Source organism: Hyla sarda, unplaced genomic scaffold, assembly GCF_029499605.1.
Source record: "Hyla sarda isolate aHylSar1 unplaced genomic scaffold, aHylSar1.hap1 scaffold_201, whole genome shotgun sequence".
NCBI classification, from domain to species: Eukaryota; Metazoa; Chordata; class Amphibia; order Anura; family Hylidae; genus Hyla; species Hyla sarda.
Window position 1 is genome coordinate 275,122 of NW_026608671.1, and position 14,154 is coordinate 289,275.

General features: G+C 47.3%; 1 protein-coding gene across 7 annotated transcripts in view; it reads right to left on the bottom strand.

Moving 5' to 3' along the window:
* The window catches only part of PLEC (plectin), a gene marked incomplete at its 5' end in the record, with an annotated part of 200,263 nt that overhangs the window by 19,986 nt on the left and 166,123 nt on the right, over positions 1 to 14,154 (bottom strand). For all 7 annotated transcript variants that reach the window (XM_056552862.1, XM_056552860.1, XM_056552858.1 and 4 more), the window contains 10 exon segments: positions 355 to 453; positions 530 to 634; positions 1,436 to 1,519; positions 4,797 to 5,153; positions 7,927 to 8,065; positions 8,148 to 8,326; positions 9,190 to 9,347; positions 9,429 to 9,612; positions 9,734 to 9,860; positions 12,272 to 12,426. In XM_056552862.1, coding sequence (XP_056408837.1) covers positions 355 to 453; positions 530 to 634; positions 1,436 to 1,519; positions 4,797 to 5,153; positions 7,927 to 8,065; positions 8,148 to 8,326; positions 9,190 to 9,347; positions 9,429 to 9,612; positions 9,734 to 9,860; positions 12,272 to 12,426 — 1,587 coding nt within the window.

Sequence of the window (14,154 nt, forward strand, 5' to 3'; positions counted from 1 at the left end):
AGACTGTGCATTGTATACTGGTCCTCTTGTATACTGTCATATATAAATAAAATATACCATATATGTATATGTATTGTAGTATGAGAGACTGTGCATTGTATACTGGTCCTCTTGTATACTGTCATATATAAATAAAATATATCATATATGTATATGTATTGTAGTATGAGAGACTGTGCATTGTATACTGGTCCTCTTGTATACTGTCATATATAAATAAAATATATTGTAGTATGAGAGACTGTGCATTATGCCTTAGTCAGGGCACCAGTGAATGGACCTATAACTACAGCGGGGTATGGCAGGGTATCTGGCCTGGCACCAATATGACAAGTAGCGGGCACAGTATCATACCTCCTCTTCCTCCAGGCGGCGCAGCGTCTCGGTGATGAACTTGATGTACTGACTGGTCAGGGTGGTGAGTTCACTGTACTTGGTGCGGAGGTCGACATACTACAAGAGAGCAGAGAGATATCAGGACCGGCACCTCACAGAGGGAAGGATGAGGCGTCCATGAGAAGCTCCTCACCTCCTGGATGATGTTCTCAGACGTAGACTGCACTTTAGGCTTCTTGACGGGAGACGCCACCGGCTCAACCTGAGCTTTATAGGTCACCAACTGGAGTTCAAAGTCCTAGAACACAAGAGTCAACGTGAACCAAACCAACATGGCAGCCATGATCAACTATAAACAGAGCTGCACTCACTATTCTGCTGGTGAGGTCACTGTGTACATACATTACATTACTTATCCTGTACTGATCCTGAGTTATATCCTGTATTATACTCCAGAGCTGTACTCACTATTCTGCTGGTGAGGTCACTGTGTACATACATACATTACTTATCCTGTACTGATCCTGAGTTATATCCTGTATTATACCCCAGAGCTGTACTCGCTATTCTGCTGGTGAGGTCACTGTGTACATACATTACATTACTTATCCTGTACTGATCCTGAGTTATATCCTGTATTATACCCCAGAGCTGTACTCACTATTCTGCTGGTGAGGTCACTGTGTACATTACATTACTTATCCTGTACTGATCCTGAGTTATATCCTGTATTATACTCCAGAGCTGTACTCACTATTCTGCTGGTGAGATCACTGTGTACATACATTACATTACTTATCCTGTACTGATCCTGAGTTATATCCTGTATTATACCCCAGAGCTGTACTCGCTATTCTGCTGGTGAGGTCACTGTGTACATACATTACATTACTTATCCTGTACTGATCCTGAGTTATATCCTGTATTATACTCCAGAGCTGTACTCACTATTCTGCTGGTGAGGTCACTGTGTAGATACATTACATTACTTATCCTGTACTGATCCTGAGTTATATCCTGTATTATACTCCAGAGCAGCGCTCTCTAGTGGTCATATATTCATATAACACTGAGGTGACTGGCAGTCGGGTGGTCTCACCTTGATGGCGTCTATGTACTGTTTGGCAAATTTCTGGCACTCGTCCACCTTCACCCGGTTCTTCTCACTTTCCTCCAGTAGTTTCTGTGAACATGACAACACATGTTATTCCTGCCCCTCTTGAATGGTCACATGACTGTCCCCAGAGGAGGTGCACAAGGACCCCCATTATACAGTCATGGCGGTAAATGTTGGCACCCTTGAATTTTTTCAAGAAAATGAAGTATTCCTCACAGGAAAGGATTGCAGTAACACAGGTTTATTCCCTTTGTGTATATATATATATATATATATAGATCTCCTCTCCTCTGTATATATATATATATATATATATATAGATCTCCTCTCCTCTGTGTATATATATATATATATATATATATAGATCTCCTCTCCTCTGTATATATATATATATATATATATATATATATATATATAGATCTCCTCTCCTCTGTATATATATATATATAGATCTCCTCTCCACTGTATATATATATATATATTGCAGTAACACAGGTTTTGCTATAAACATGTTTATTCCCTTTGTGTATATATATATATAGATCTCCTCTCCTCTGTATATATATATAGATTTCCTCTCCTATGTATATATATATATATATATATATATATATATATATATCTCCTCTCCTCTGTATATATATATATATTGCAGTAACACAGGTTTTGCTATACACATGTTTATTCCCTTTGTGTATATATATATATAGATCTCCTCTCCTCTGTATATATATATATAGATCTCCTCTCCTCTGTATATATATATATATATAGATCTCCTCTCCTCTGTATATATATATATTGCAGTAACACAGGTTTTGCTATACACATGTTTATTTCCTTTGTCTGTATTGGAACTAAACCAAAAAAGGAGGAAAAAAAGCAAATTGGACCTAATGTCACCAAACTCCAAAATTGGTCCGGACACAATTATTGGCCCCTTTCATAATTGTGGATAAATAAGATTGTTTCCAGCCTGTGATGTTTCCTTTATACTCACCTGGGGCAAGTAACAGGTGTGGGCAATATAAAAATCACACCTGACAGCAGATAAAAAGGAGAGAAGTCCACTTAGTCTTTGCATTGTGTGTCTGTGTGTGTCACACTAAGCATGGACAACAGAAAGAGGAGAAGAGAACTGTCTGAGGACTTGGGAACCAAAATTGTGGGAAATATCAACAATCTCCAGGTTACAAGTCCATCTCCAGAGATCTAGATTTGTCTTTGTCCACAGTGCGCAACATTATCAAGAAGTTTACACCCCATGGCGCTGTAGATAATCTCCCTGGGTGTGGACCGAAGAGAAAAACTGATGAAAGGTGTCAGCACAGGATAGTCCGGATGGGGGATAAGCAGCCCCAAACAAGTTCCAAAGATATTCAAGCTGTCCTGCAGGCTCAGGGAGCATCAGTGTCAGCGTGAACTATCCGTCCACATTTAAATGAAATGAAACGCTATGGAGGAGACCCAGGAGGACCCCACTATGGAGGAGACCCAGGAGGACCCCACTATAAAGGAGACCCAGGAGGACCCCACTATGGAGGAGACCCAGGAGGACCCCACTATGGAGGAGACCCAGGAGGACCCCACTATGGAGGAAACCCAAGAGGATCCCACTATGGAGGAGACCCAGGAGGACCCCACTATGGAGGAGACCCAGGAGGACCCCACTATGGAGGAGACCCCGGAGGACCCCACTATAGTGGAGACCCAGGAGGACCCCGCTATGGAGGAGACCCAGGAGGACCCCGCTATGGAGGAGACCCAGGAGGACCCCACTATAGAGGAGACCCAGGAGGACCCCACTATGGAGGAGACCCAGGAGGACCCCACTATGGAGGAGACCCGGGAGGACCCCGCTATGGAGGAGACCCAGGAGGACCCCACTATGGAGGAGACCCAGGAGGACCCCACTATGGAGGAGACCCAGGAGGACCCCGCTATGGGGGAGACCCAGGAGGACCCCGCTATGGAGGAGACCCAGGAGGACCCCACTATGGAGGAGACCCAGGAGGACCCCACTATGGAGGAGACCCAGGAGGACCCCACTATGGAGGAGACCCGGGAGGACCCCGCTATGGAGGAGACCCAGGAGGACCCCACTATGGAGGAGACCCAGGAGGACCCCACTATGGAGGAGACCCAGGAGGACCCCGCTATGGGGGAGACCCAGGAGGACCCCGCTATGGAGGAGACCCAGGAGGACCCCACTATGGAGGAGACCCAGGAGGACCCCACTGCTGACACAGACATAAAAAACCAAGACTACATTTTTCCAAAATGAACTTAAGTAACCAAAATTCTTCTGGGAAATCGTGGACAGATGAGACCAAGATAGATCTTTTTGGTAAAGCAAATCATTCTACTGTTTACCGAAAACGGAATGAGGCCTACAAAGAAAAGAACACAGTACCTACAGTGACATATGGTGGAGGTCAGTGATGTTTTGGGTTGTTTTGCTGCCTCTGGCACTGGGGGCCTTGAATGTGTACAAGACATCATGAAATCTGAGGATTACCAATGGATTTTGGGTCACACTGTACAGCCCAGTGTCAGAAAGCTGGGTTTGTGTCCGAGATCTTGGGTCTTCCAGCAGGATAATGACCCCAAACATACGTCAAAAAGCCCCAGAATTGGATGATAACAAAGCGCTGGAGAGTTCTGAAGTGTCAGCAATGAGTCCAGATCTAAATCCCATTGATCACCTGTGGAGAGATCTTATAATTACTGTTGGGAAAAGGCGCCGTCCAATAAGAGACCGGGAGCAGTTTGTAAAGGAAGAGTGGTCCAATATTCCGGCTGAGAGGTGTAAGAAGCTTATTGATGCTTATAGGAAGAGTGCTCCAACATTCCGGCTGAGAGGTGTAAGAAGCTAATTGATGGTTATAGGAAGAGTGGTCCAACATCCCGGCTGAGAGGTGTAAGAAGCTTATTGATGGTTATAGGAAGAGTGGTCCAACATACCGACTGAGAGGTGTAAGAAGCTTATTGATGGTTATAGGAAGAGTGGTCCAACATTCCGGCTGAGAGGTGTAAGAAGCTTATTGATGGTTATAGGAAGACACTGATTTCACTTATTTTTTCCAAAGGGTGTGCAAACAAATATTAAGTTAAGGTGCCAATAATTTTGTCCAGACCATTTTTGGAGTTTGGTGACATTATGTCCAATTTGTTTATTTTCCTCCTTTTTTGGTTTAGTTCCAATACACACAAAGGGTATAAACTTTTCTGTGAGAAATGCTTCGTTTTCTAGAAAAAATTCAGGGGTGCCAACATTTACGGCCATGACTGTACACGCCTGCTGGGTGTTGTTGTCCTGCACGTTATACGTCTCCCATCCTACCTTCTCCTCCTGAAGTTGCTCCCTGACGGTCTTGCTGTCGGTAATTGGCACAGACTGGATCCTCTCCTGGCGCTGTTTGGCGTCCTGGATCCAGCGGATCAGCCACTCATAGCTCTCTCGGTAGTAGCGGAGCTGTTTCCCCAGCTGCTCCAGTTCCCGTTGTCTCAGGTCTATCTGGAGGACGATGGCCTGCCAGCGCTCCAACAACTGCTGCACCTTCTCCCGATACCTGTCCAGGTCCACGTCCCGCTCATTGTGGGACCGCAACATCTTCTCACTCACCTCCCGAGCCTTAATGAGGTCACTGTCCAGACCACTGAAGAGAGGCTGGTGACCCTCCACCTGACCGCGCATGCGCTGCAACAAGAAGAGGAGACCACGTGAGGAGGCCGGAGAGTGCCCCCCTGTACACCCACACTGCAACCCCGATATATCACCCGCACCCCAATACACCACCCTGTTCACCAACACTGCAACCCCAATACACCACCCTGTACACCAACACTGCAACCCCGATATATATCACCCTCACCCCAATACACCACCCTGTACACCAACACTGCAACCCCGATATATATCACCCGCACCCCAATACACCACCCTGTACACCAACACTGCAACCCCAATACACCACCCTGTACACCAACACTGCAACCTCGATATATATCACTCTCACCCCAATACACCACCCTGTACACCAACACTGCAACCCCGATATATATCACCCTCACCCCAATACACCACCCTGTACACCAACACTGCAACCCCAATACACCACCCTGTTCACCAACACTGCAACCCCAATACACCACCCTGTACACCAACACTGCAACCCCGATATATATCACCCTCACCCCAATACACCACCCTGTACACCAACACTGCAACCTCGATATATATCACCCTCACCCCAATACACCACCCTGTACACCAACACTGCAACCCCGATATATATCACCCTCACCCCAATACACCACCCTGTACACGAACACTGCAACCCCGATATATATCACCCTCACCCCAATACACCACCCTGTACACCAACACTGCAACCCCAATACACCACCCTGTACACCAACACTGCAACCCCGATATATATCACCCTCACCCCAATACACCACCCTGTACACCAACACTGCAACCCCAATACACCACCCTGTACACCAACACTGCAACTCCGATATATATCACCCTCACCCCAATACACCACCCTGTTCACCAACACTGCAACCCCAATACACCACCCTGTACACCAACACTGCAACTCCGATATATATCACCCTCACCCCAATACACCACCCTGTACACCAACACTGCAACCCCAATACACCACCCTGTACAACAACACTGCAACCCCGATATAATACCCTCACCCCAATACACCACCCTGTACACCAACACTGCAGACTCACCCCAATACACCACCCTGTACACCAACACTGCAACCCCGATATATCACCCTCACCCCAATACACCACCCTGTTCACCAACACTGCAACCCCGATATAATACCCTCACCCCAATACACCACCCTGTACACCAACACTGCAACCCCGATATAATACTCTCACCCCAATACACCACCCTGTACACCAACACTGCAACCCCGATATATCACCCTCACCCCAATACACCACCCTGTTCACCAACACTGCAACCCCGATATAATACCCTCACCCCAATACACCACCCTGTACACCAACACTGTAGACTCACCCCAATACACCACCCTGCACACCAACACTGCAACCCCAATATAATACCCTCACCCCAATACACCACCCTGTACACCAACACTGCAACCCCGATATAATACCCTCACCCCAATACACCACCCTGTACACCAACACTGCAACCCCGATATAATACCCTCACCCCAATACACCACCCTGTACACCAACACTGCAACCCCGATATATCACCCTCACCCCAATACACCACCCTGTACACCAACACTGCAACCCCGATATAATACCCTCACCCCAATACACCACCCTGTACACCAACACTGCAACCCCGATATATCACCCTCACCCCAATACACCACCCTGTTCACCAACACTGCAACCCCGATATAATACCCTCACCCCAATACACCACCCTGTACACCAACACTGCAACCCCGATATAATACCCTCACCCCAATACACCACCCTGTACACCAACACTGCAACCCCGATATATCACCCTCACCCCAATACACCACCCTGTTCACCAACACTGCAACCCCGATATAATACCCTCACCCCAATACACCACCCTGTACACCAACACTGTAGACTCACCCCAATACACCACCCTGCACACCAACACTGCAACCCCAATATAATACCCTCACCCCAATACACCACCCTGTACACCAACACTGCAACCCCGATATAATACCCTCACCCCAATACACCACCCTGTACACCAACACTGCAACCCCGATATAATACCCTCACCCCAATACACCACCCTGTACACCAACACTGCAACCCCGATATATCACCCTCACCCCAATACACCACCCTGTACACCAACACTGCAACCCCAATACACCACCCTGTACACCAACACTGCAACCCCGATATATATCACCCTCACCCCAATACACCACCCTGTACACCAACACTGCAACCCCGATATATATCACCCTCACCCCAATACACCACCCTGTACACCAACACTGCAACCTCGATATATATCACCCTCACCCCAATACACCACCCTGTACACCAACACTGCAACCCCAATACACCACCCTGTACACCAACACTGCAGCCTCACCCCAATACACCACCCTGTACAACAACACTGCAACCCCGATATACCAACCTTACCCCCAATAAATCACCCTCACCCCAATATACCACACTGTACACCTACACTGCAGACTCACCCCAATATACCACCCTGTACACCATCACTGCAACCCCAATATACCACCCTAACCCCAATAAACCACCCTCACCCCAATACTAAGCACTGACTACATCCTGTGTTGCACCCTCACCCCAATACTAGGGTACCCTTACATTTATTGATACCTTGAACCCCATAATGTCATCCTCTGCTGCCTATCCTCTGCTGCCTATCCTCAGCTGCCTATCCTCTGCTGTCTATCCTCTTCCCTAGCAGCCATTGGTACCTTCAGGTCGATCTTGCTGTTCTCCAGCTCCTTCAGGTCGGCAGGTACAGTGTGAACGTCCTTCAGCTGATCCTCATAGGTCTTCACCACTTCCTCCGCTCCATGTGTGTTCCGGATCACCAGGTTTATTGTCTTCAGTCTGGAAAACACAGAGTTAATTAGTCAGATGCAGTGACATGAGTTGTGTACGCACCGATCCCATGTACTGGGGGGTCACTTACTTCTCCAGGTAGATGGAGGACAGGCTATGGACTTGGTCCATCTTCTGCAGGGTGATGTCGTGCTCAGTTCTCAGGACGGGTGCGGCGGCCCCCAGGTCGGGCTGGGCCAGAATCTTCCGGGTCTTCTCACTCACCTTGTCCAGGTTCTTCTGAATCGTCTCCAGCTCAAAGTGAATTTGCTGAAGAAAACGGTAAAAACAGTCAAGAAAGGTCCAGGACCCGACCCACGAGGACTACCCCCCCAAATCCACGCGAACCGCCCCGGAACCCAACCGACGTGGTCTGCCCCCCCCCCTCAAACCCACGCAAACCGCCCCAGACCCAAACCAACCCAGACTACCCCCTGACCCACATGGACTGCCCCAACCAACCAACCGACGCGGTTTGCACCAAATCCCCCCCCCCCCCCCCCGAGCCCGAGCTCTCTATGATAAGAGCAGTCCCACTATGGACGCCAAAACTCTCTATGGTAAGAGCAGTCACACTATGGACCCCCGAGTACTCTATGGTAAGAGCAGTCACACTATGGACCTCCGAGTACTCTATGGTAAGAGCGATCGCACTATGGACCCCCGAGCTGTCTATGGTGAGAGCAGTCACACTATGGACCCCCGAGTACTCTTTGGTAAGAGCAGTCACACTATGGACCCCCGAGTACTCTATGGTAAGAGCAGTCACACTATGGACCCCCGAGTACTCTATGGTAAGAGCAGTCACACTATGGACCCCCGAGTACTCTATGGTAAGAGCAGTCACACTATGGACCCCCGAGTACTCTATGGTAAGAGCAGTCACACTATGGACCCCTGAGCTGTCTATGGTAAGAGCAGTCACACTATGGACCCCCGAGCTGTCTATGGTAAGAGCAGTCACACTATGGACCCCCGAGCTGTCTATGGTAAGAGCAGTCACACTATGGACCCCCCGAGTACTCTATGGTAAGAGCAGTCACACTATGGACCCCCGAGCAGTAGTTCTGACACCCTGTGGACATTGAGGGAACATCTGCAGGGTGATGTCTCGGCGGCATTGAGTGACCTACCTGCTGGTCTCCGATCCTCTGGGAACATTCCCTGACAGGATCTCTGTCCAAGGGGCTGCGGATCTTACTGACGGTGCGAGCCTCACAGCCTTCAAGCTGCAGCTGGATGTTCTTCAGCTGGGAGATGTAGTTCTTGCATGTGCTCTCATCCTGCTCCCCTGCAAAGACAATGCCCACCATGAGGGTGACGAACCCCGCGCCCCTTCACAGCGCACTCTCTTACTCTCCCCCCTGGTTACCTCTCTCCAGGCTGCGCAGCAGGGTCTCGTACTTCTGGTTGCAGGAGTTATATTCCCTCTCGATGTTCATGCGGTCGTCGGGGTGGAAATTTTGTGAGTCCTGGCTGTCCCGCAAGAAGTCCTGGTAATGGAGCTCCAGGTTCCTGAGGATCAGCTTATACTCCTCCGAGGTCATACTGCGGAACTGCAGAGCACAAAATGTCAGTACAAAGAGCAAGGGAGGGGGCAATAAGGAACAATGATGTGTAGAATGATCTACAGGGTGTATGGTTGTGTATCCATACAATGTGAGAGCCATGACTAACCGTGACCAGGGTCCAGGACTGGATGATCTGGATGTCACGCAGAAGGTACTGGTAGGACAGGAGGCTCTTCAGGTCGATGTGCAGACGGTGCCACAAAGTGAGAAGGTTCTGGTGGCTGCTCTCCAACCTGTGAGAAGACACAACAAGATGAGTGCCGCACCGAGAAATAAGACACAACAAGAAGAGCGCCGCACCGAGAAATAAGACACAACAAGATGAGTGCCGCACCGAGAAATAAGACACAACAAGAAGAGCGCCGCACCGAGAAATAAGACACAACAAGATGAGCGCCACACCGAGAAATAAGACACAACAAGATGAGTGCCGCACCGAGAAATAAGACACAACAAGAAGAGCGCCGCACCGAGAAATAAGACACAACAAGATGAGTGCCGCACCGAGAAATAAGACACAACAAGATGAGCGCCACACCGAGAAATAAGACACAACAAGATGAGCGCCACACCGAGAAATAAGATACAGCAAGATGAGTGCCGCACCGAGAAATAAGACACAACAAGATGAGTGCCGCACCGAGAAATAAGACACAACAAGATGAACGCCGCACCGAGAAATAAGACAACAAGATGAGTGCCGCAAAGAGAAATAAGACACAACAAGATGAGTGCCGCACCGTGAAATAAGACACAACAAGATGAGCGCCACACCGAGAAATAAGACACAACAAGATGAGCGCCACACCGAGAAATAAGATACAGCAAGATGAGTGCCGCACCGAGAAATAAGACACAACAAGATGAGTGCCGCACCAAGAAATAATACACAACAAGAAGAGTGCCGCACCGAGAAATAAGACACAACAAGAAGAGAACCGCACAGAGAAATAAGACACAACAAGAAGAGAACCGCACAGAGAAATAAGACACAACAAGATGAGTGCCGCACCAAGAAATAATACACAACAAGAAGAGCACCGCACAGAGAAATAAGACACAAGAAGATAAGCGCCGCACCGAGAAATAATACACAACAAGAAGAGCACCGCACAGAGAAATAAGACACAAGAAGAGCGCCGCAAAGAGAAATAAGACACAACAAGATAAGTGCCGCACCGAGAAATAAGACACAACAAGATGAGTGCCGCACCGAGAAATAAGACACAACAAGATAAGTGCCGCACAGAGAAATAAGACACAACAAGATGAGTGCCGCACCGAGAAATAATACACAACTAGAAGAGCACCGCACAGAGAAATAAGACACAACAAGATGAGTGCCGCACTGAGAAATAGTACACAACAAGAAGAGCACCGCACAGAGAAATAAGACACAACAAGAAGAGCACCGCACAGAGAAATAAGACACAACAAGAAGAGCGCCACAAAGAGAAATAAGACACAACAAGATGAGCGCCGCACCGAGAAATAATACACAACAAGAAGAGCACCGCACAGAGAAATAAGACACAACAAGGTGAGCGCCGCACCAAGAAATAAGACACAACAAGATGAGTGCCGCACCGAGAAATAAGACACAACAAGATGAGCGCCACACCGAGAAATAAGACACAACAAGGTGAGCGCCGCACCAAGAAATAAGACACAACAAGATGAGTGCCGCACCGAGAAATAAGACACAACAAGATGAGCGCCGCACCGAGAAATAAGACACAACAAGATGAGTGCCGCACCGAGAAATAAGACACAACAAGATGAACGCCACACCGAGAAATAAGATACAGCAAGATGAGTGCCGCACCGAGAAATAAGACACAACAAGATGAACGCCGAACCGAGAAATAAGACACAACAAGATGAGTGCCGCACCGAGAAATAAGACACAACAAGATGAGTGCCAGACCGAGAAATAAGACACAACAAGATAAGCGCCGCACCGAGAAGTAAGACACACCAAAATGAGTGCCAGACCGAGAAATAAGACACAACAAGATGAGTGCCGCACCGAGAAATAAGACACAACAAGATAAGCGCCGCACCGAGAAATAAGACACAACAAGATGAGCGCCGCACCGAGAAATAAGACACAACAAGATGAATGCCGCACCGAGAAATAAGACACAACAAGATGAGCACCGCACCGAGAAATAAGACACAACAAGATGAGCACCGCACCGAGAAATAAGACACAACAAGATGAGTGCCGCACCGAGAAATAAGACACAAGATGAATAAGACACAACAAGATGAGCGCCGCACCGAGAAATAAGACACAACAAGATGAGCGCCACACGAAGAAATAAGACAACAAGATGAGCGCCACACCGAGAAATAAGACACAACAAGATGAATGCCGCACCGAGAAATAAGACACAACAAGATGAGCACCGCACCGAGAAATAAGACACAACAAGAAGAGCGCCGCACCGAGAAATAAGACACAACAAGATGAGCGCCGCACCGAGAAATAAGACACAACAAGATGAACGCCACACAAAGAAATAAGACAACAAGATGAGCGCCGCACCGAGAAATAAGACACAACAAGATGAGCGCCGCACCGAGAAATAAGACACAACAAGATGAGCATCGAACCAACAAGATAACGTTGCGCCATTACCTGCTGACAGCGTCCATTGCCTCCTTGTTGGGGGGAGGGACGATGAAGCAGACGGACGGCACCACGGCATCGTTCCCCGAGGAGTTCAGCACCTTCCACTTGTACGGCTGGGAGTTGTTGACCAGAAGACACTCGTCGCCCTTATGTATAGTGATCTGTGAGGAGAATAAAGAGTCAGACACACATCTAACCTGACAGACCTCCCTCCTGTGCTGAGAGTCCGTCACAATGTATCAGTGCAGGCAAATGTATCAATCTGAGACCCATTCACAGGGGAACTCCTGCACTGAGCAGGTGATTAAATGGGCTCCGACCCTCAAGCGGACGCTCCCCGCAGCAGGTAGGATGGGTCAGGATGGAGTGGGGGATGTGCCCAGCAGACTAGAGGATACATTCTTATGCCTGACACATTGTAACGATGCAGTAATGTGACCGGGCATCTTACAATACTTTTATGACATTGAGGAGTAAAGATGAAGCCTCATTTCTTGGCCAGTGTTTTCCAACCAGGGTGCCTCCAGCTGTTGCACAACTACAGCTCCTAGCATGCCCGGACAGCCGTTGGCTGTCCGGGCATGCTGGGAGTTGTAGTTCTGCAACCACTGGAGACACTGTGGTTTGGATACCGTGTTCTAGGATTAATAAAAAAAAAAACACATCAGCAGAATGTGCTGCAACATATAAAGGGGAAATGTGCTGCAACATATAAAGTGGAAAATGTGCTGCAAAATATAAAGGGGAAATGTGCTGCAACATATAAAGTGGAAAATGTGCTGCAAAATATAAAGGGGAAATGTGCTGCAACATATAAAGGGAAAATGTGCTGCAACATATAAAGTGGAAAATGTGCTGCAACATATAAAGTGGAAAATGTGCTGCAACATATAAAGGGGAAATGTGCTGCAACATATAAAGTGGAAAATGTGCTGCAGAATATAAAGTGGAAAATGTGCTGCAAAATATAAAGTGGAAAATGTGCTGCAACATATAAAGTGGAAAATGTGCTGCAAAATATAAAGGGGAAATGTGCTGCAACATATAAAGGGAAAATGTGCTGCAACATATAAAGTGGAAAATGTGCTGCAAAATATAAAGGGGAAATGTGCTGCAACATATAAAGGGAAAATGTGCTGCAACATATAAAGTGGAAAATGTGCTGCAAAATATAAAGGGGAAATGTGCTGCAACATATAAAGGGAAAATGTGCTGCAACATATAAAGGGGAAATGTGCTGCAACATATAAAGGGGAAATGTGCTGCAACATGTAAAGGGGAAATGTGCTGCAACATGTAAAGGGGAAATGTGCTGCAACATATAAAGTGGAAAATGTGCTGCAAAATATAAAGGGGAAATGTGCTGCAACATATAAAGGGAAAATGTGCTGCAACATATAAAGTGGAAAATGTGCTGCAAAATATAAAGGGGAAATGTGCTGCAACATATAAAGTGGAAAATGTGCTGCAAAATATAAAGGGGAAATGTGCTGCAACATATAAAGGGGAAATGTGCTGCAACATATAAAGGGAAAATGTGCTGCAACATATAAAGGGGAAATGTGCTGCAACATATAAAGGGGAAATGTGCTGCAACATGTAAAGGGGAAATGTGCTGCAACATATAAAGTGGAAAATGTGCTGCAAAATATAAAGGGGAAATGTGCTGCAAAATATAAAGGGGAAATGTGCTGCAACATGTAAAGGGGAAATGTGCTGCAACATATAAAGGGGAAATGTGCTGCAACATGTAAAGGGGAAATGTGCTGCAACATATAAAGGGGAAATGTGCTGCAACATGTAAAGGGGAAATGTGCTGCAACATATAAAGTGGAAAATGTGCTGCAAAATATAAAGGGGAAATGTGCTGCAACATATAAAGGGAAAAT